General features: G+C 48.3%; 1 protein-coding gene across 3 annotated transcripts in view; it reads right to left on the bottom strand.

Annotated features, from left to right (window-relative positions):
- DYNC2H1 (dynein cytoplasmic 2 heavy chain 1) overlaps window positions 1-23454 on the bottom strand; it is a 1021614-nt gene that overhangs the window by 349605 nt on the left and 648555 nt on the right. For all 3 annotated transcript variants that reach the window (XM_063951545.1, XM_063951543.1, XM_063951544.1), the window contains one exon: window positions 9471-9543. In XM_063951545.1, the coding sequence (XP_063807615.1) occupies window positions 9471-9543 (73 nt within the window). The remainder of the gene's footprint in view (window positions 1-9470; window positions 9544-23454) is intronic.

Here is a 23454-nt window from a genome sequence, read left to right as displayed (position 1 = left end):
GGGCCCACCGCACACACTGCACCCATTGTAAATATGCCAGTGCCCTCACACCTACCCTATACCCACCTATACTACCCACATTAATGCCCCCTTGCACCTAATCTACTCCCACACTAATGTTCTCTCATACCTATCCTACTCTCACATATACTACATTAGTACACCCTCACACTTACCGTACACCCCCCTATACTACAGTACGGATGGTGTAATGGTTAGCATTACTGCCTCACAGCACTGAGAGGTCATGGGTTCAATTCCCACAAATGTGTGGAGTTTGTATATTCTCCCCGTACTTGCGTGGGTTTCCTCCGGTTCTCCGGTTTCCTACCACAATCCAAAAATGTACTGGTCGGTTAATTGTCTCCCAAGAAAAATGAACCCCTTTGTGCGTGTACATGTGGTAGGGAAGTTAGACTGTAAGATCCACCTAGGCAAGGACTGATGTGAATGTCCAAATATTCTCTGTAAAGCGCCACGGAATATGTGTGCGCTATATAAATAAGGGATTATAAATAAATAAGCCCTACCTTTTTATCATGTCTGCATTTATTTTTGTCTGTTCCTGCTTTGTGAATTCCCTGTTTTCCGCACTGTCTGACCCCTATGGCGCCTGAACTATCAATGCTAATAGCAATAATGTACATAGGACAATATTTACAAACTCATCATTTGTGTGTTAAAATATAGGACAATGCAATGGCAAATTGAAGCAAACAGATCTGACTTCCTTGGTAAGACAATTTGCAATGCATTCTTTTCCATTGACTGAATAGCTCTCCTATATTCATCATTGTAACATATGGATGCAGGGATCATGGAAACAGGAGTTGCTATGGTTACAGGAGATGCAGTCTATACTCCGCCTCTCATTTCCTGCATCATGCATGTCATTTACATAATAAAAGACGTCACTATACACAAGAAAACTATCTGTGGATTCAGACTATGTAATACATTTCTTTTCCCACTTCAACACCGGACATGAACTCTGCAACTTAAAGTAGCACTACAGATAATCACGACAATACTTACTTAGATTGCAACTTTATAATACAACCATGACTATGTGCCTTGTTACATGCATTTGCATGTGCAGTGGGGGCGTGGTCAACAATGGGGGTGTGCCCATACGATGCACAGGATATTTGGGCTAATTCGGAGTTGGATGCTAATAGCACTGAAGCGGCTTCTTTGAATACAGCAACTGTGCAATATTATACAAAAACAGCAGGAGGCGTCTTATGTAAAGAAACTCCCAGCTGCCGGCTACTCTGTTCAACTGGCTACGGCTTCCAAAGATGCAGCACTGGATCAACTGCGTGGCCATCGGACATCTGAGTTACCAGATTACGTAGGATGTCCGGCAAAATCACACTGCCGAGGCCAGTGAAGCGCAAATGGGGCAAACACGCCCCTGTTTTTTGGAACGCTTCCCCTGTCCTCACTCCCAAATGCCATAAGGAGGTCAACTATATTATATATATATATATATATATATATATATATATATATAGACGAGAAACTCCGGCACTCCAGTCCTCCCCCTCAGGGTGTACCTCGCTCCGGTGCCTTCCCCAGGGATCCTATCCCTGACATGTACCAATCAAAAAAATCAGAGCCGGCACACAGAGACTTGGAAAACAGTGAAAAGCTGTATTGGTGAGGTCACCAATACAGCTTATCACTGTTTTCCAAGTCTCTGAGTGCCGCCTCTGATTTTTTTGATTGTGTGTATATATATATATATATATATATATATATACACACACACATACATACATACATACATACATACATACACACACACACACAGCCTCTACTGAAATAATGACTACTTCGTAGCTCCCTAGTATCTACTTTAAAACCACAAAAAAAAAAGTATTATGCTAAAATACAAGGGATAAAATAGGACTTTGGTTAACTACCGGTAAATCCTTTTTCTCGTAGAGGATGCTGGGCTCCACATTAGTATCATAGTGTATAGACGGGTCCACCAGGAGCAATTGGCACTTTAAGAGTTTGAGAGTGTGGGCTGGCTCCTCCCTCTATGCCCCTCCTACCAGACTCAGTCTAGAAACTGTGCCCGAGGAGACGGACATCTTCGAGAAAAGGATTTAACACAGATAGTGGCGAGATTCATACCAGCTCACACATACAAGGCACATCAAGCCAACTACCTTGAAAAACTCAGCAGCTGCTGAAACATTACTTACCAAGTAACAATGCAGTACATAACTAAACAAAGTTGTACTGAACCAGATAACGGTTGCAGGAAAACAAAGCACTAGGCGGGCGCCCAGCATCCTCTACGGACTACGAGAAAAGGATTTACCGGTAAGTAACCAAAATCCTATTTTCTCTTACGTCCTAGAGGATGCTGGGGTCCACATTAGTACCATGGGGATGTACCAAAGCTCCCAGAACGGGAGGGAGAGCGCGGAGGCTCCTGCAGAACTGATTGACTGAACTTCAGATCATCAGAGGCCAAAGTATCGAACTTGTAGAACTTAGCAAACGTGTTCGACCCAGACCAAGTTGCCGCTCGGCAAAGCTGTAACACCGAGACACCCCTGGCAGCCGCCCAGGAAGACCCCACCTTACGAGTAGAGTGGGCCTTAACAGATTTTGAACACAGCAATCCTGCCATAGAATAAGTATGCTGGATAGTGAACCTAATCCAGCGAGATATGGTCTGCTTTGAAGCAGGACACCCAAGTTTCTTGGGATCATACAGGACAAACAAAGAGTCCGATTTCCTGTGACGAGCAGTCCTCTTCACATAGATTCTCAAAGCCCTCACAACATCCAAGGACTTTGACGAAATTGAGGAGTCAGTAGCCACTGGCACCACAATAGGTTGGTTGATATGAAATGCCGACACAACCTTTGGAAGAAACTGCTGACGTGTCCGAAGCTCAGCTCTATCTTCGTGGAAGATCAAGTAAGGGCTTTTACAGGACAAAGCCCCCAATTCTGATACACGTCTAGCAGAAGCTAAGGCCAACAACGTGACAGCCTTCCATGTAAGAAATTTGACCTCAACCTCCTGTAGAGGCTCAAACCAGTCTGACTGGAGGAACTGCAACACCACGATAAGGTCCCAAGGCGCCGTAGGCGGTACAAAGGGAGGTTGAATGTGCAGAACTCCCTTCAAAAAGGTCTGAACCTCTGGGAGGGCAGCCAATTGTTTCTGGAAGAAAATGGATAGGGGAGAAATCTGGACCTTCACAGATCCCAACCTCAGGCCCATATCCACACCTGCCTGCAGGAAGAGTAGGAAACGTCCCAGTTGAAACTCCACCGTAGGAAACTTCTTGGACTCACACCAAGAGACATATTTCTTCCAAACACGAGGGTAACGCTGAGATGTTACCCCTTTCTTAGCCTGTATCAGGGTAGGAATGACCTTCTTCGGAATGCCCATCTGAGCAAGTATCTGGCGCTCAACTTCCATGCCGTCAAACGTAGCCGTGGTAAGTCTTGATAGGCAAACGGTCCCTGCTGCAGCAGGTCCTCCCGAAGAGGAAGAGGCCTCGGCTCTTACTGCAAGAGATTCAGAAGGTCAGCGTACCAAGCCCGCCTTGGCCAGTCTGGAGCAATGAGGATCGCTTGAACTCTTGTTCTCCTTACGAGCTTTAGAACTCTTGGAATGAGTGGAAGTGGTGGAAACACGTAAACCGTCTGGAACACCCACGCGTTCACTGCCACTGCTTGCGGGTCCCTCGACCTGGAACATTAGCGTCGAAGCTTCTTGTTGAGACGAGAGGCCATCATGTCTATTTGGGGTAACCCCCAAAGGTCTGTTATTTCCTTGAACACCTCCGGATGGAGAACCCACACTCCCCTGGATGCAGATTGTGTCTGCTGAGGAAGTCTGCTTCCCAGTTGTCCACTCCCGGAATGAAGATTGCTGAGAGCGCCAATGCGTGTCCTTCTGCCCAGAGGATGATTCTGGTCACCTCTGACATTGCCGCTCTGCTGTTCGTTCCGCCCTGTCGGTTTATGTAAGCCACCATCGTTACTTTGTCTGACTGTACTTGAATGGCCCGATCTCTTAGAAGATGGGCCGCCTGAAGAAGACCGTTGTAGACGGCTCTTAGTTCCAGGAGGTTGATCAGCAGTCCGTCTTCCAGACTTGACCACCTTCCTTGGAAGGTTTCCCGTTGAGTGACTGCGCACCAGCCCCGAAGGCTCGCATCCGTGGTTAGAAGGACCCAGTCCTGAATCCCGAACCTGCGGCCTTCCAGAAGGTGAGGCAATTGGAGCCACCAGAGGAGTGAAATCCTGGCCTTTGGCGACAGACAAATTCTCTGGTGCATGTGGAGATGATATACTGACCACTTGTCCAGGAGATCCAGTTGGAAGGCCCGAGCATGGAACCTCCCGTACTGAAGAGCCTCGTAAGAGGCCACCATCTTTCCCAAAAGGCGAATGCATTGATCAACCGACACCCGGGCTGGCTTCAGGACATCCCGGACCATTGTTTGTATCACCAACGCCTTTTCCTGCAGAAGAAACACCCTCTGCACTTCTATGTCGAGGATCATCCCCAGAAAAGACAACCTCTGGGTTGGTTCCAAATGTGATTTTGGAAGGTTCAGAATCCAACCATGGAGTCTGAGTAGGTGGGTTGTGAGAACAATGGACTGCAATAGCTTCACCTTGGGACGATGCCTTTATCAGCAGATCGTCCAGATATGGAATGATGTTCACTCCTTGTTTGCGGAGGAGAATCATCATCTCTGCCATCACCTTGGTGAACACCCTCAGTGCTGTTGACAGGCCGAATGGCAGGGCCTGGAACTGGAAATGACAGTCCAGTAATGCGAAGCAGAGAGAAGCCTGATGCGGCAGCCAAATCGGAATGTGGAGGTACGCATCCTTGATATCCAGGGATACTAGGAATTCCCCCTCTTCCAAACCCGATATCACCGCCCGGAGAGAATCCATTTTGAACTTGAACTACTTTAGAAAGGGGTTCAGTGATTTCAGGTTCAGAATGGGCCTGACCGAACCATCCAGTTTCGGTACCACGAAAAGGTTCGAATAGTAACCTGTGGTTTGCAAATGATACAATGACCTGTGCCTCCACCAACTTCTGGACAGCCTCTTGTAGGACAGTTCTGTCTGCCAGTAGAACTGGCAAGCCTGATTTGAAAAATCGGTGAGAAGGGAGATTCTGAAATTCCAGCCTGTATCCCTGGGACACAATATTTATCACCCAGGGATCCAGGCCGGACGATACACAGACGTGACTGAACTGTCTGAGTCTCGCTCCCACCGGCCCCACCTCCAGGCCGCGCAGTCCACCGTCTCTCAGAGGACTTTGGTGTACCTGAAACAGGCTTTTGTTCCTGGGAACCTGCAGCAGCAGGTTTCTTGGATTTAACTCAACCTCCCCTAAAGAAGGTATTGGACGGTTTGGCCTTTCTAGGCTTCTTAGGCCGAAAGGACTGTGATGCTGATGAAGAAAAGGATTTCTTTGGAGCAGGTGCAGCCGAGGGAAGAAACGGAGACTTACCCGCTGTAGCCGTGTATATGCGCGTATCCAAAGCTTCCCCAAAGAGAGCCTGACCTGTGTAGGGTAGGGACTCCACACTTTTCCTGGATTCCGCGTCGGCCGACCACTGGCGCAGCCACAGTCCCATACGAGCTGAAACAGACATGGAAGAGATTCCTCCAGCCATGGAACCCAGGTCTTTCATGGATTCTACCATAAAACCTGCTGAATCGTGAATGTTACACAAAAACAATTCAACATCACCCTTATCCATCGTATCCAAATCCTCAAGTAAGGTGCCTGACCACTTTACTATAGCTTTTGCAATCCATGCACTAGCAATAGTGGGTCGTAATATGGCCCCCGAAGCGGTGTACATTGATTTAAGTGTAATATCAATTTTACGATCAGCCGGCTCCTTTAAGGCGGTAGATCCCGGAACAGGTAAAACCACCTTTTTTGAGAGTCTGGACACAGATGCGTAAACAATTGCCGGGTTTTCCCATTTTTTTCTATCCTCCTCAGGGAAAGGGAACGCCACCTGTACCCTTTTAGGGATCTGGAATTTTTTTCTCAGGGTTTTCCCATGCTTTCTCATATATAGCATTTAATTCCTTTGACGCAGGGAAGATTAGCGAGGCTTTCTTATTTTCAGTGAAGTAAGCCTCCTCAACCTGCTCAGGTGTGGTATCATTATATTCAACACATCCTTGATAGCCTCTATCATCAATTGCACCCCCTTTGCAAGAGAGGCAGACCCCTGCAACACATTCCCATTACCGTCTGTGGTGACAGAATCGGTATCCGTGTTATCTTGCATGACATGAACAAGCGCACGTTTTGTGGGGGTATATAGCGGAGCATCCTGAGGTACCAGAATCGGGCCATACTGCCATAGAGTTCTGTAATACCTGGATTGTAGATTCATTACTTGCAACCCTGTCTGAAATCTGAGAAATCCAAGATTTGATAGAGGAAAACCACTCAGGTTCCCTTGCTGGAATCTGTGCTAAACCAGTGCTATCCTGATCACATGGAATGGGATCATCCTGGGAGGACATATTCTCCGCAGCATATGACACAGTGTCCATGGACATAGCTAAAGGAGACCACCAAACACTCAACACACAGGGAAGGGCAGACAGAGTTTCCCCCCAAGAATGGCAAGAGAGACACAGAGATTGGAGCCAACCCACACACAGCACTTCTAACCAAAGGGAGACCCCTTGTCAGCGTTATGCACCTTGGTAGTATACACAGTCGTATAGCAGCCTTCCCCCCCCACCCCCCACCTTCTACAACCCCCTAGTACCGTTTACAGATAGCTGGAGTTGCTGTGGAGGGACCGGTTTCTCCTGATCAGCGCTGTGCAGGCAGGAAAACGGCACTGAACGCTGCTGGTCCGCTCTGAGAAGCTCCGCCACCAAAATGGCGCTGTCTTCCCGCTCTTCCACTGATTATACTGGCCTGAGGATTGAGTGCTGGCTGAGATCCGAGGACCCCGACAGGCTTTGGGACCAGTGTAGGGTGTCGCGCTGGCTCAGGGAGCCCCACCATGTACCGCTGAGCCTCCCAGAGCGCAGTTAATACTGCGCTCCTACCCTGCTGCTGCTATCTTCACACCAACCCCCCGCTTGCTAGGAGGGTCAGCGTCTCACTCGCCAACGATTCTTCAGCTCTGTAAGTGGGTGGCGGCATGCTGCTGGGGCGAGTGATCCCCTGCGGCGAGCAGCGATCTGAACCCTCAGGAGCTCAGTGTCCTGTCAGCAGAGTAAGTGGCTCAGACCCCGCAGGGCGGACACTACTCCCCCCCTTAGTCCCATGAAGCAGGGAGGCTGTTGCCAGCAGCCTCCCTGGAAAATAATATACTCTAAATAAAACTTTTCTAGGGAAACTCTGGAGAGCTCCCCTAGCTGTGGCCGGCTCCTCCGGGCACATTTTCTAAACTGAGTCTGGTAGGAGGGGCATAGAGGGAGGAGCCAGCCCGCACTCTCAAACTCTTAAAGTGCCAATGGCTCCTGGTGGACCAGTCTATACCCCATGGTACTAATGTGGACCCAAGCATCCTCTAGGACGTAAGAGAAATTGGTTTATTAGTTAAATACATGCAGCAAACATTCATAGACCATTTGACCAGCCCAACATGTTTCACGCCCTGGCGCTTCCCCAGGGACCGCCCCCTCTGTCTCAGCCAGATATTTAAAACCATAGTAATAAAGAAACACAACAACGTTAAATGTAAACACAGTGATGTTAATTAAATCCTGCGGTTCCACTGCACCTCTGACATCAAACCATATTATAAGGATTTAATTCAGCGATGGTGCATAAAATTACACAGACTGAGAACTGAATCATTATACGTTATAATTGTTACAGATGAAAATAAATATACAGGGTGGCTAAACGGATTTAACCCCTAACACGTTTCTGTGCACATAGATCTTTCATCAGAAGGGATCCACGGAGTGTTACATCTGCTGACCATTTTGCCACCAATGCTGTCATCATAAGCAAACAGCAGCAGCAGATCTCTGTGCGGCTCTATTCTGGATGTGTGACAGCATCTTTGTAACCAGCTGCTAGCAGCGCAACAGCTTGAAAACATGTCTGGTTACCATATGGACATTAGTTCCAGATAAGACAGAGGATGGGATTATCTACAACAGAAGGGACACAGACACTGTGGCAGGCTGACACACAGGAGGGACACACGCACTGTAGCAGGTTGACACACAGGAGGGACACACGCACTATAGCAGGCGGACACAGGAGGGACACACGCACTGCAGCAGGCTGACACATGGGAGGGACACACGCACTGCAGCAGGCGGACACACAGGAGGGACACAAGCACTGTAGCAGGCGGACATGTAGGAAAGACACACGCACTGTAGCAGGCAGACATACAGGAGGGACACACGCACTGTAGCAGGCGGACACACAGGAGTGACACACGCACTGTAGCAGGCGGACATGCACTGTAGCAGGCGGACACACAGGAGGGACACACGCACTGTAGCAGGCTGACACAGGAGGTACACAAGCACTGTAGCAGGCTGACACATGAGGGACACACGCACTGTAGCAGGCTGACACACAGGAGGGACACACGCACTGTAGCAGGCGGACACACAGGAGGGACACATGCACTGTAGCAGGCGGACACACAGGAGGGACACACGCACTGTAGCAGGCGGACACACAGGAGCGACACGCGCACTGCAGCAGGCCGGACACAGGAGTGACACACGTACTGTTGCAGGCGGACACACAGGAGGGACACACGCACTGTAGCAGGCTGACACACAGGAGGGACACAAGCACTGTAACAGGCTGACACAGAGGAGAGACACATGCATTGTAGCAGGTTGATACAGAGGAGAGACACATGCATTGTAGCAGGTTGATACAGAGGAGAGACACATGCATTGTAGCAGGTTGATACAGAGGAGAGACACATGCATTGTAGCAGGCTGACAGAGAGGAGGGAGACATGCATTGTAGCAGGCTGACACACAGGAGGGACACACGCACTGTAGCAGGCTGACACACAGGAGGGACACACGACTGTAACAGGCTGACACAGACGAGAGACACATGCATTGTAGCAGGTTGATACAGAAGAGAGACACATGCATTGTAGCAGGCTGACAGAGAGGAGGGAGAAATGCATTGTAGCAGGCTGACACATAGGAGGGACACACGCACTGTAGCAGGCTGACACACAGGAGGGACACACGCACTGTAGCAGGCTGACACAGAGGAGAGACACATGTATTGTAGCAGGCTGACACAGAGGAGGGACACATGCATTGTAGCAGGCTGACACATAGGAGGGACACACATACTATTGCTGCAGTCTGATACACAGGAGGGAGAGCCAGCAAAGTTCTTCAAGAACTGAACATTATAAGTTTTTTTGCTCAGTTTGTGTCTGAAAATACTTTAAGCTCATGAGCCTTACCCAGAGTCCTGCATGCAAATAGCGCCATCGCACTCTGAAGTCTGTCTGGCCGAATTGCTTGTACCACTAGGACCTAGGAAATGAGAAAACAAAGAATCCTTTATTTCTTTTTATACATTGTAGTATATGTACTTTGTATACACATTGGGGGTAATTCCAAGTTGATCGCAGTAGGAAATTTTTTAGCAGTTGGGCAAAACCATGTGCACTGCAGGGGAGGCAGATATAACATGTGCAGAGAGAGATAGATTTGGGTGGGGTGTGTTCAATCTGCAATCTAATTTGCAGTGTAAAAATAAAGCAGCCAGTATTTACCCTGCACAGAAATAAAATAACCCACCCAAATCTAACTCTCTCTGCACATGTTATATCTGCCTCCCCTGCAGTGCACATGGGCCCTCATTCCGAGTTGATCGGTCGCAAGGCGAATTTAGCAGAGTTACACACGCTAAGCCGCCGCCTACTGGGAGTGAATCTTAGCTTCTTAAAATTGCGACCGATGTATTCGCAATATTGCGATTACTAACTACTTAGCAGTTTCAGAGTAGCTCCAGACTTACTCTGCCTGTGCGATCATTTCAGTGCTTGTCGTTCCTGGTTGACGTCACAAACACACCCAGCGTTCGCCCAGGCACTCCCACCGTTTCCCCGGCCACTCCTGCGTTTTTTCCGGAAACGGTAGCGTTTTCAGCCACACGCCCCTGAAACGCCGTGTTTCCGCCCAGTAACACCCATTTCCTGTCAATCACATTACGATCGCCGGAGCGAAGAAAAAGCCGTGAGTAAAATTACTTTCTTCATAGTAAAGTTACTTGGCGCAGTCGCAGTGCGAACATTGCGCATGCGTACTAAGCGGATTTTCACTGCGATGCGATGAAAAATACCGAGCGAACAACTCGGAATGAGGGCCATGGTTTTGCCCAACTGCTATCAAAATTCCTGCTGCGATCAACTTGGAATTACCCCCAACATTCTTTCTCTACATACTTTCAGATGTCATTATTATTATTATGATGCTGAGATGGACCACATTGAACTTGTAGATAGTAGGAATGTAAGTTTATTTGTTTCTATATAGTACATACCATTATTCCGAAATACCCTCTGGAATTTGCAGTTTAAAAGCAAAAATAAATCATCTGATTGGCTACAGAACACATTCTGTGTGACCTGCTTGATTAAAGTGATCTAGTCACTGGAAGTTGCATGAGATTATTTATTTATTTCAAGATTTTTTTTCTCTGAGTTAATTAAATAAAAAATCACACCCTCTCGTTTTCTGCTGAGACAACCAATACAGTAAATAGGGTAGCACTACTGTCCCTCTTCCAGGCCCCTCCTCCCTGGCACTTTCCTTTCTGAGACAGGAGCGTAGGGAAGACATACATATAGAGGGCAGAGCCGGATTAAGGCCCCGGGAGGCCTGGGGTACTAAATTGCAGGGGGCCCCCATGGACTAAAAAACTAATAAAAAAAAAAAAATATATATATATATATATAGATATATATATATATATATATATATATAGATATATATATAGATATATAGATATTTTTTTTTTATTAGTTTTTTAGTCCACTGAAGGAGGAGGGATTTATATATATATATATATATATATATATATATATAAATCATTTATCTAAGAATCCCTCCTCCTTCAGTTCAGCGTGCGGCGCGCCAATGACTGAGCCGCAGGCTTGCTGAGCCGGACAGCAATTGGACAGCTGAGCCGTCGCTCAGCTGCCCTGACTACAGCTGTTAGAGCACTCTTCTTAGAGCTGTAGTCAGCGCAGCTGAGCGACGGCTCAGTTGTCCAATTGCTGTCCGGCTCAGCAAGCCTGCGGCTCAGTCATTAGTGCGCCGCACGCAGGGCCGTTTCTAGACAATTTGGCTCCCAGTGCGAGATTTCAAAATGCGCCCCCCCCCCCCCCCCTTGCTATAAAAATTTTTTGCGTGCCCCCCCCATATAGCCAGAAAAAGAAAAAGCATGCGCGCGCGCTCCCGACAAGGGTGTCTGGCCTGATTAAAATGGGCGTGGTCTCATTAAAGTGGGTGTGGCCTCGTCTGATATCATCACACCCACCACAGGGGGGAAAAATAAAAATAAAAAAAGTCCCCTTTTTACACATTACATCAGGCAAGTGTCCCCATATTACACAGTACGCAGGCAGGTGTTCCCATTTTACACAGTACGGTAGGCAGATATCCCCATTTTACACAGTACGCATGCAGATATCCCCATTTTACACAGTACGCACGCAGATATCCCCATTTTACACAGTACGCAGGCAGGTGTCCCCATTTTACACAGTACGCAGGCAGGTGTCCCCATTTTACACAGTACGGCAGGCAGGTGTCCCCATTTTACACAGTACGCAGGCAGGTGTCCCCATTTTACACAGTACGGCAGGTGTCCCCATTTTACACAATACGCAGGCAGGTGTCCCCATTTTACACAGTACGGCAGGTGTCCCCATTTTACACAGTACGCAGGCAGGTATCCCCATTTTACACAGTGCGGAAGGTGCCCCCATTTTACACAGTGCGGAAGGTGCCCCCATTTTACACAGTGCGGCAGGTGCCCCCATTTTACACAGTGCGGCAGGTATCCCCATTTTACACAGTGCGGAAGGTATCCTCATTTTACATAGTGCGGCAGGCAGGTGTCAAGTGGGGGGGAGGAAGGGAGGAAGAGAGAGAGAGAAAAAAAAAATACCTACATCTTCCCGCTCTTCGGGTCCCGCCGACTCACGTCCCTCGCGCCGGCCGCCTCCTCCTTCGATGCTTATCTCCTCTCCTCCCTCTTCCGTCATTCCACGAAGCCCCGCCCCCCGAGCAGGAGCGCTCGGGGGGGGGGGGGGGGGGGGGGGAGGGAGGAGATAAGTAGTCACAAAGTGCCGCCGCCAAACGGCACTGGCCGCACGCTGTACTGAAGGAGGAGGAGGGACAGGGCAGCGGGGAGCCGGGGCTCGTGAGCGCTGCACCGCAGATCGGATTGAAGAAAGATCCAATCTGTGGTGTGGCAGGGGGCCCTCTTGGAAAGGGGGGCCCGGGGTACGTATCCCCGGGACACCCCCCTTAATCCGGCTCTGATAAAGGGCAGCTGGTGATTGGTGGATTCCGCTCCGCCTGATCAGATACGGCATCCCTCCGGTACACAAGCCCTCCGAGCACCTCCTGCAATGCTATTCAGCATATTGGGCTTGCTGCAATGAGTCCCCTCCTTCACTGATTATACGAAGCTCATAAAAACTAAAGATCTTTTAAATAAATAAAAAAATAGCAAAAGGTCCTCTTTTAATATTTGTTATCATTGTGTGTATATATACATATATATATATATATATATATATATATATATTTATTTATTTTTTTCAGATATATTCCGGAATCCGTATGGATGGTCGACCATGTTAAGGTTGACAGTCATTAGGTCGACCACTATTAGTCGATATTGACGACATGGACATATGGTCGACACATGAAAAAGGTCGTCATGGCTTTTTTGACATTTTTTTTGTTTGTTTTTTACTTTTTCATACTTTTCCATCCATGTGGACTACGCTTGGGAACGGTAACCTGTGCCGAGCTCAACGGTAGCGGAACGAGGCACCTTGCCTTCGCTCACCATGCAAGGGGACGCAGTACACTAATTGGGGTTCCTGGTCATGTTACGGAAAAAATTACACCAAAAACAGCAAAAAAATCCATGCCGTGTGTCGACCTGTCCCATGTCGACCATTTTCCTGTATCGAATGTTAGTCCACGTCGACTGTGTCTATGTCGACCAATAGTGGTCAACCTAATGAATGTAGACCTTAACATGGTCAACCATTCATCACGGAACCATATATTTCCTGGGTTCCAGTAGAAACCAATCATCAGAAATAGAAAAGGAAAAAAAATGTGGCGAACAGAACTCATCAAAATGAACAGTTAGTAAAACATGAAGTTGTTGTGCTAGTAATAGAAGATTCCAGGCATAGGAAGTTTAAACCCCGCCCCTGGTGACTATAGGATAGAACATGATGATGCAACTTTGGGACCAATTCAGAGTTGATCGCAGCAGCAAATTTGTTAGCAAATGGGCAAAACCATGGTGGTCATTCCGAGTTGTTCGCTCGCTAGCTGCTTTTAGCAGCAGTGCACACGCTAGGCTGCCGCCCTCTGGGAGTGTATCTTAGCTTAGCAGAATATCAAACGAAAGGTTAGCAGAACTGCTACTAAATAATTCCTTGCAGTTTCTGAGTAGCTCTAGACCTACTCCTAGATTGCGATCAGCTCAGTCAGTTTAGTTCCTGGTTTGACGTCACAAACACGCCCTGCGTTCGGCCAGCCACTCCCCCGTTTCTCCAGACATTCCTGCGTTTTTTCCTGGCACGCCTGCGTTTTTTTTAGCACACTCCCTGAAAACGCCATGTTGCCGCCCAGAAACACCCACTTCCTGTCAATCACACTACGATCACTCGAGCGACTGAAAAAACGTTGCTCGAGCTTGTGTAAATCTCCAAAGTTTTGTGTTAAATTACTAAGCGCATGCGCGCTGCGAACCATGCGCATTTTTCACCTAATCGCTGCGTTGCGAAAAAAGACAACGAGCGAACAACTCGGACTGACCACCCATGTGCACTGCAGGCGGGGCAGATATAACATGTGCAGAGAGAGTTAGATTTGGGTGGGGGGTGTTCAAACTGAAATCTAAATTGCAGTGTAAAAATAAAGCAGCCAGTATTTACCCTGCACAGAAACAATATAACCCACCCAAATCTAACTCTCTCTGCACATGTTATATCTGCCCCACCTGCAGTGCACATGGGGGGTCATTCCGAGTTGTTCGCTCATTGCCGATTTTCGCAACGGAGCGATTAAGGCAAAAATGCGCATGCGCATGGTTCGCAGTGCGCATGCGGTTAGTATTTTAACACAAAACTTAGTAGATTTACTCACGCCCGAACAAATATTTTTCATCGTTGAAGTGATCGTAGTGTGATTGACAGGAAGTGGGTGTTTGTGGGCGGAAACTGGCCGTTTTCTGGGAGTGTGCGGAAAAACGCGGGAGTGTCTGAAGAAACGGGAGAGTGTCTGGGCGAACGCTGGGCGTGTGTGTGACGTCAAACCAGGAACGAAACTGACTGAACTGATCATTATTTGTGAGTAAATCTCGAGCTACTCAGAAACTGCTAAGAATTTTCTATTCGCAATTCTGCTAATCTTTCGTTCGCAATTCTGCTATGCTAAGATACTCTCCCAGAGGACGGCGGCTTAGCGTGTGCAATGCTGCTAAAAGCAGCTAGCGAGCGAACAACTCGGAATCACCTCCATGGTGCGATCAGATCTGAATTAGGCCCTTTATCAATAACAGAACTTTAACAAAGGGAAAATCAAAAAGTCTTTCTTTCATTTAATAAAATTAAACCTACATGACATCGCTGCTTTATCATAAGCAATTACTCAGTGGACGTCCATCTCTGTAAAGCGCAGTTACATCAGCAGTGTCGCACGCTAAAGACAGCATAAGGTTCAAAATACAGAGCGAACATCAAGAGACCTTGGATCAAATCCCAATATCAATTTAACAATCTGAGTAGCTGGGGCTTTGGTCTGACTCTCTAGAAAATGTACATAGCCTTATGTGCGTCATTTTACATCCTACGGCATTAAGATGCTTGTGCAAATGACACAGTCTCACCGAGTCACATTTGGTCACTGATACACGCAATTGCAAATGGATGGGTTGAGTCCACAAAATATCTGCATTGTATGTGTACACCTCTGTGTAATAATGATCTCTCGCTTACTGTACTTTTTAAATGTAACCCTACCAGTCTCCTTCATCTCATTAGAAGGAAAATAAAAGCAAAGAGGCGGATTCAGCAGCTCCTCCTGTGGATTATTCACACAGACATTACGTACTGCACACCACACTATCTTTTATTTGAAGGCTAAAATAAAGATTCTTTAATCCCTATAAAAATAAGTATGAAGTCAGAAGATTGCAGCGCCGCTACTAGGGCGCCTCGTTATATCTGTGTTATTCGCAATCTGTTACAGTTATTTCTTTCTGTTTACCTAAATCTCATTAGAAAATAATTTACAGAACCCCCCACCCCCAATCGTTTCCTTTACAGACCTAAAGAAAAAAATAAGATTTTAAACCTACCGGTAAATCTTTTTCTCGTAGTCTGTAGAGGATGCTGGGGACTCCGTAAGGACCATGGGGATAGACGGGCTCCGCAGGAGACATGGGCACTTTAAGAAAGACTTTAGGATTTGGGTGTGCACTGGCTCCTCCCTCTATGCCCCTCCTCCAGACCTCAGTTAGAAAAACTGTGCCCAGAGGAGACGGACAGTACGAGGAAGGATTTTTGTTAAACCAAGGGCAAGATTCATACCAGCCCACACCAATCACACTGTATAACTTGTGATAAACTAACCAGTTAACAGTATGAAATTCAACATAGCCTCAGTCGGAAATTGAAAGCAACCATAACATAACCCTTATGTAAGCAAAACTATATACAAGTCTTGCATAAGTAGTCCGCACTTGGGACGGGCGCCCAGCATCCTCTACGGACTACGAGAAAAAGATTTACCGGTAGGTTTAAAATCTTATTTTCTCTTACGTCCTAGAGGATGCTGGGACTCCGTAAGGACCATGGGGATTATACCAAAGCTCCCAAACGGGCGGGAGTGCGGATGACTCTGCAGCACTGATTGAGCAAATAGGAGGTCCTCCTCAGCCAGGGTATCAAATTTGTAGAATTTCGCAAACGTGTTTGCCCCTGACCAAGTAGCCGCTCGGCACAGCTGTAGTGCCGAGACCCCTCGGGCAGCCGCCCAAGAAGAGCCCACTTTCCTGTGGAATGGGCCTTGACTGATTTAGGTAACGGCAATCTAGCCGTCGTATGCGCCTGCTGAATCGTGGTACAGATCGAGCGAGCAATAGTCTGCTTTGAAGCAGGAGCGCCAACCTTGTTGGCTGCATACAGGATAAACACCGCTTCAGTTTTCCTGACTTTGGCCGTCCTGGCCACGTAAATTTTCAAAGCCCTGACTACATCCAGATACTCGGAATCCTCCAAGTCTCGTGTAGCCACCGGCACCACAATAGGTTGGTTCATATGACAGGATGACACCTCCTTAGGCAAGAAATGAGGACGGGTCCGCAATTCCGCCCTATCCATATGGAAGACTAGATAGGGGCTTTTGTGAGACAAAGCCGCCAATTCTGACACTCGCCTAGCCGAAGCTAAGGCCAACAACATGACCACCTTCCAAGTGAGATATTTTAACTCTACTGTCTGAAGTGGTTCAAACCAGTGCGACTTAAGGAAACTCAAAACCACGTTAAGATCCCAAGGCGCCACCGGAGGTAAAAATGGAGGCTGAATATGAAGCACTCCCTTTACAAAAGTTTGTATTTCTGGAAGTGAAGCCAATTCTTTTTGAAAGAAAATGGATAATGCCGAAATCTGAACCTTAATGGAGCCTAATTTTAGGCCCAAATTCACTCCAGTTTGTAGAAAGTGAAGGAAACGGCCCAGATGGAATTCTTCCGTAGGAGCATTCCTGGCCTCACACCAAGCAACATATTTACGCCATATACGGTGATAATGTTTAGCTGTCACATCCTTCCTAGCCTTTATCAGAGTAGGAATGACCTCATCCGGAATGCCCTTTGCCGCTAGGATCCGGCGTTCAACCGCCATGCCGTCAAACGCAGCCGCGGTAAGTCTTGGAACAGACAGGGCCCCTGTTGCAACAGGTCCTGTCTTAGAGGAAGAGGCCACGGTTCTTCTGTGAGCATCTCCTGCAATTCCGGGTACCAGGCCCTTCGTGGCCATTCTGGAACAATGAGAATTGTCCGAACTCCTCCTTTTCTTATTATTCCCAACACCTTTGGGATGAGAGGAAGAGGAGGAAAAACATATACTGAGTGGAACACCCACGGTGTCACTAGTGCGTCCACCGCTACCGCCTGAGGGTCTCTTGACCTGGCGCAATACCTTTGCAGTTTTTTGTTTAGGCGGGACGCCATCATGTCTATTTGGGGCAGGCCCCATTGGCTTGCAATCTGTGTGAAGACTGCCTGATGAAGTCCCCACTCTCCCGGATGCAGGTCGTGCCTGCTGAGGAAGTCTGCTTCCCAGTTGTCCACTCCCGGAAAGAACACTGCTGATAGGGCGCTTACATGGTTTTCCACCCAGCGTAGAATCTTTGTGGCTTCCGCCATTGCCACTCTGCTCTTTGTGCCGCCCTGGCGGTTTACATGAGCTACTGCGGTGATGTTGTCTGACTGGATCAGAACTGGTAAGTCGCGAAGCAAAGTCTCCGCTTGACGAAGGGCGTTGAATATGGCCCTTAGCTCCAGGACGTTGATGTGAAGACAAGTCTCCTGACTTGACCAAAGACCCTGGAAGTTCCTTCCTTGTGTGACTGCACCCCAACCTCGGAGGCTCGCGTCCGTGGTCACCAGGACCCAGTCCTGAATACCGAATCTGCGGCCCTCTAGAAGGTGAGCACTCTGCAGCCACCACAGGAGAGACACCCTGGCCCTGGGGGACAGGGTGATCAACCGATGCATTTGTAGATGCGACCCGGACCATTTGTCCAGTAGGTGCCATTGGAAGGTCCGAGCATGGAACCTGCCGAATGGAATGGCCTCGTAAGATGCCACCATCTTTCCCAGGACTCGCGTGCAGTGATGCACTGACACCTGTTTTGGTTTTAATAGGTTGCTGACCAAAGTCACGCGTTCTTGAGCCTTTTCTATCGGCAGATACACCCTTTTCTGGTCCGTATCCAGAATCATGCCCAAGAAGGGTAGACGAGTCGTAGTAACCAGCTGCGACTTCGGGATATTGAGAATCCAGCCGTGTTGCTGTAACACCTTCAGTGAAAGTGACACGCTGTTCAGTAATTGTTCTCTTGATCTCGCTTTTAAGAGGAGATCGTCCAAGTACGGGATAACTGTGACACCTTGCTTGCGCAGGAGCACCATCATTTCCGCCATTACCTTGGTGAAAATTCTCGGGGCCGTGGAAAGCCCAAACGGCAACGTCTGAAATTGGTAATGACAATCCTGTACCGCAAATCTCAGGTACGCCTGATGAGGTGGATATATGGGAACATGAAGGTATGCATCCTTTATGTCCAGAGATACCATAAAATCTCCCCCTTCCAGGCTGGCGATGACCGGCCTGAGCGATTCCATCTTGAATTTAAACCTTTTCAAGTATAGGTTCAGGGATTTTAAATTTAAAATGTTCGGTTTCGGGACCACAAACAGGGTTGAGTAATATCCCTTGCCCTGTTGAAGCGGGGGAACCTTTACCGCCACCTGTTGAAGATACAATTTGTCGATTGCATTTAACACTATCTCCCGTTCTTGAGGAGACGTTGGCAGAGCCGATTTGAAAAACCGGCGAGGAGGCACCTCTTCGAATTCCAGTTTGTAACCTAGGGAAACAATTTCTATTGCCCAGGGATCCACCTGTGAGTGGGCCCAGATGTGGCTGAAAATTCGATGACGTGCCCCCACTGGGGCGGACTCCCTTATTGGAGCCCCAGCGTCATGCGGTGGATTTTGCAGAGGCCGGGGAGGACTTCTGTTCCTGGGAACTAGCTGTGTTGTGCAGCTTTTTCCCTCTGCCCTTACCTCTGGCAAGAAAGGACGATCCACGGCCTTTCTTGTTTCTATTTGATTGAAAGGACTGCATTTGATAATGTGGTGCTTTTTTAGGTTGTGAGGGTATATAAGGTAAAAAAATAAGAATTTACTTACCGATAATTCTATTTCTCGTAGTCCGTAGTGGATGCTGGGAACTCCGTAAGGACCATGGGGAATAGCGGCTCCGCAGGAGACTGGGCACAAAAGTAAAGCTTTAGGACTACCTGGTGTGCACTGGCTCCTCCCCCTATGACCCTCCTCCAAGCCTTAGTTAGGATACTGTGCCCGGACGAGCGTACACAATAAGAAAGGATTTTGAATCCCGGGTAAGACTCATACCAGCCACACCAATCACACCGTATAACCTGTGATCTGAACCCAGTTAACAGCATGATAACAGAGGAGCCTCTGGAAAGATGGCTCACAACAATAATAACCCGATTTTTGTAACAATAACTATGTACAAGTATTGCAGACAATCCGCACTTGGGATGGGCGCCCAGCATCCACTACGGACTACGAGAAATAGAATTATCGGTAAGTAAATTCTTATTTTCTCTGACGTCCTAGTGGATGCTGGGAACTCCGTAAGGACCATGGGGATTATACCAAGGCTCCCAAACGGGCGGGAGAGTGCGGATGACTCTGCAGCACCGAATGAGAGAACTCCAGGTCCTCCTCAGCCAGGGTATCAAATTTGTAGAATTTATCTGTTTGCCCCTGACCAAGTAGCTGCTCGGCAAAGTTGTAACGCCGAGACCCCTCGGGCAGCCGCCCAAGATGAGCCCACCTTCCTTGTGGAATGGGCTTTTACAGATTTTGGCTGTGGCAGGCCTGCCACAGAATGTGCAAGCTGAATTGTACTACAAATCCAACGAGCAATAGTCTGCTTAGAAGCAGGAGCACCCAGCTTGTTAGGTGCATACAGGATAAACAGCGAGTCAGATTTCCTGACTCCAGCCGTCCTGGAAACATATATTTTCAGGGCCCTGACTACGTCCAGCAACTTGGAGTCCTCCAAGTCCCTAGTAGCCGCAGGTACCACAATAGGCTGGTTCAGGTAAAACGCTGAAACCACCTTAGGGAGAAATTGAGGACGAGTCCTCAATTCTGCCCTGTCCGTATGAAAAATTAGGTAAGGGCTTTTATAGGATAAAGCCGCCAATTCTGAGACACGCCTGGTTGAAGCCAGGGCCAACAGCATTACCACTTTCCATGTGAGATATTTTAAGTCCACAGTGGTGAGTGGTTCAAACCAATGTGATTTTAGGAACCCCAAAACTACATTGAGATCCCAGGGTGCCACTGGAGGCACAAAAGGAGGCTGTATATGCAGTACCCCCTTAACAAACGTCTGAACTTCATGAACTGAAGCCAGTTCTTTCTAGAAGAAAATCGACAGGGCCGAAATTTGAACCTTAATGGACCCTAATTTTAGGCCCATAGACGGTCCTGTTTGCAGGAAATGCAGGAACCGACCCAGTTGAAATTCCTCTGTAGGGGCCTTCCTGGCCTCGCACCACGCAACATATTTACGCCAAATACGGTGATAACGTTGTGCGGTTACATCCTTCCTGGCTTTGATCAGGGTAGGGATGACTTCACCCGGAATGCCTTTTTCCTTCAGGATCCGGCGTTCAACCGCCATGCCGTCAAACGCAGCCGCGGTAAGTCTTGGAACAGACAGGGTCCCTGCTGGAGCAGATCCCTTCTTAGAGGTAGAGGCCACGGGTCTTCTGTGAGCATCTCTTGAAGTTCCGGGTACCAAGTCCTTCTTGGCCAATCCGGAGCCACGAGTATAGTCCTTACTCCTCTCCTTCTTATGATTCTCAGTACCTTGGGTATGAGAGGCAGAGGAGGGAACACATACACTGACTGGTACACCCACGGTGTTACCAGAGCGTCCACAGCTATTGCCTGAGGGTCCCTTGACCTGGCGCAATACCTGTCTAGTTTTTTGTTGAGGCGGGACGCCATCATGAACACTGCTGACAGTGCTATCACATGATTTTCCGCCCAGCGAAGAATCCTTGCAGCTTCTGCCATTGCCCTCCTGCTTCTTGTGCCGCCCTGTCTGTTTACGTGGGCGACTGCCGTGATGTTGTCTGACTGGATCAGCACCGGCTGACCTTGAAGCAGAGGTCTTGCTAGGCTTAGAGCATTGTAGATGGCCCTTAGCTCCAGGATATTTATGTGAAGTGATGTCTCCAGGCTTGACCACAAGCCCTGGAAATTTCTTCCCTGTGACTGCTCCCCAGCCTCTCAGGCTGGCATCCGTGGTCACCAGGACCCAGTCCTGAATGCCGAATCTGCGGCCCTCTAGAAGATGAGCACTCTGCAACCACCACAGGAGAGACACCCTTGTCCTTGGTGACAAGATTATCCGCTGATGCATCTGAAGATGCGACCCGGACCATTTGTCTAGCAGATCCCACTGGAAGGTTCTTGCGTGGAATCTGACGAATGGGATTGCTTCGTAAGACGCCACCATCTTTCCCAGGACCCTTGTGCTTTGATGCACTGAGACTTGGCCTGGTTTTAGGAGATTTCTGACTAGCTCGGATAACTCCCTGGCTTTCTCCTCCGGGAGAAACACCTTTTTCTGGACTGTGTCCAGGATCATCCTTAGGAATAGAAGGCGTGTCGTCGGGATCAGCTGCGATTTTGGAATATTGAGAATCCAACCGTGCTGCCGCAGCACTATCTGAGATAGTGCTACCCCGACTTCCAACTGTTCCCTGGATCTTGCCCTTATCAGGAGATCGTCCAAGTAAGGGATAACTAAAACTCCCTTCTTTCGAAGGAGTATCATCATTTCGGCCATTACCTTGGTAAAGACCCGGGGTGCCGTGGACAATCCAAACGGCAGCGTCTGAAACTGATAGTGACAGTTCTGTACCACAAACCTGAGGTACCCTTGGTGAGAAGGGTAAATTGGGACATGAAGGTAAGCATCTTTGATGTCCAGAGAGACCATATAGTCCCCTTCTTCCAGGTTTGCAATCACTGCTCTGAGTGACTCCATCTTGAATTTGAACCTTTGAATGTAAGTGTTCAAGGATTTTAGATTTAAAATTGGTCTCACCGAGCCGTCCGGCTTCGGTACCACAAATAGTGTGGAATAGTACCCCTTTCCCTGTTGCAGGAGGGGTACCTTGATTATCACTTGCTGGGAATACAGCTTGTGAATGGCTTGCAATACTGCCTCCCTGTCTGAGGGAGACGTCGGTAAAGCAGACTTTAGGAAACGGTGAGGGGGAGACGTCTCGAATTCCAATTTGTACCCCCGAGATACCACCTGAAGGATCCAGGGGTCCACTTGCGAGTGGGCCCACTGCGCACTGAACTTCTTGAGACGGGCCCCCACCGTGCCTGAGTCCGCTTGTAAAGCCCCAGCGTCATGCTGAGGACTTTGCGGAGGCGGGAGAGGGCTTTTGTTCCTGGGAACTGGCTGTTTGCTGCAGCCTTTTTCCTCTCCCTCTGCCACGGGGCAGAAATGAGGCGCCTTTTGCCCGCTTGCCCTTATGGGGCCGAAAGGACTGCGCTTGATAATACGGCGTCTTCTTATGTTGAGAAGCTACCTGGGGTAAAAATGTGGATTTTCCAGCAGTTGCCGTGGCTACCAGGTCTGATAGACCTACCCCAAATAACTCCTCCCCCTTATAAGGCAATACTTCCATGTGCCTTTTAGAATCCGCATCACCTGACCACTGCCACGTCCATAAACCTCTTCTTGCAGAAATGGACAGCGCGCTAACTCTTGATGCCAGTCGGCAAATATCCCTCTGTGCATCACGCATATATAAAAATGTATCTTTCAAATGCTCTATAGTCAGTAATATACTGTCCCTATCTAGGGTATCAATATTTTCAGTCAGGGAGTCCGACCACGCCACGCCCGCACTGCACATCCAGGCTGAGGCGATTGCTGGTCGCAGTATAACACCCGTGTGAGTGTATATACATTTTAGGATATTCTCCTGCTTTCTATCGGCAGGTTCCTTTAGGGCGGCCGTATCAGGAGAGGGTAGTAGTACCTGTTTAGACAAGCGTGTGTGCGCTTTATCCACCCTAGGGGGTGTTTCCCAACGTGCCCTATCCTCTGGCGGGAAAGGGTATGATGCCAATAACCTTTTAGGAATTATCAGTTTTTTATCGGGGGAAACCCACGCCTCATCACACACTTCATTTAATTCCTCGGATACAGGAAAAACTACAGGCAGTTTTTTCTCACCAAACATAATACCCTTTTTAGTGGTACTTGTATTATCAGAGATATGCAATACATTTTTCATTGCTTCAATCATGTAACG

Source organism: Pseudophryne corroboree, chromosome 2 (assembly GCF_028390025.1).
Source record: "Pseudophryne corroboree isolate aPseCor3 chromosome 2, aPseCor3.hap2, whole genome shotgun sequence".
Taxonomy (NCBI): domain Eukaryota; kingdom Metazoa; phylum Chordata; class Amphibia; order Anura; family Myobatrachidae; genus Pseudophryne; species Pseudophryne corroboree.
This window is presented reverse-complemented; position numbering and strand designations above follow the sequence as displayed.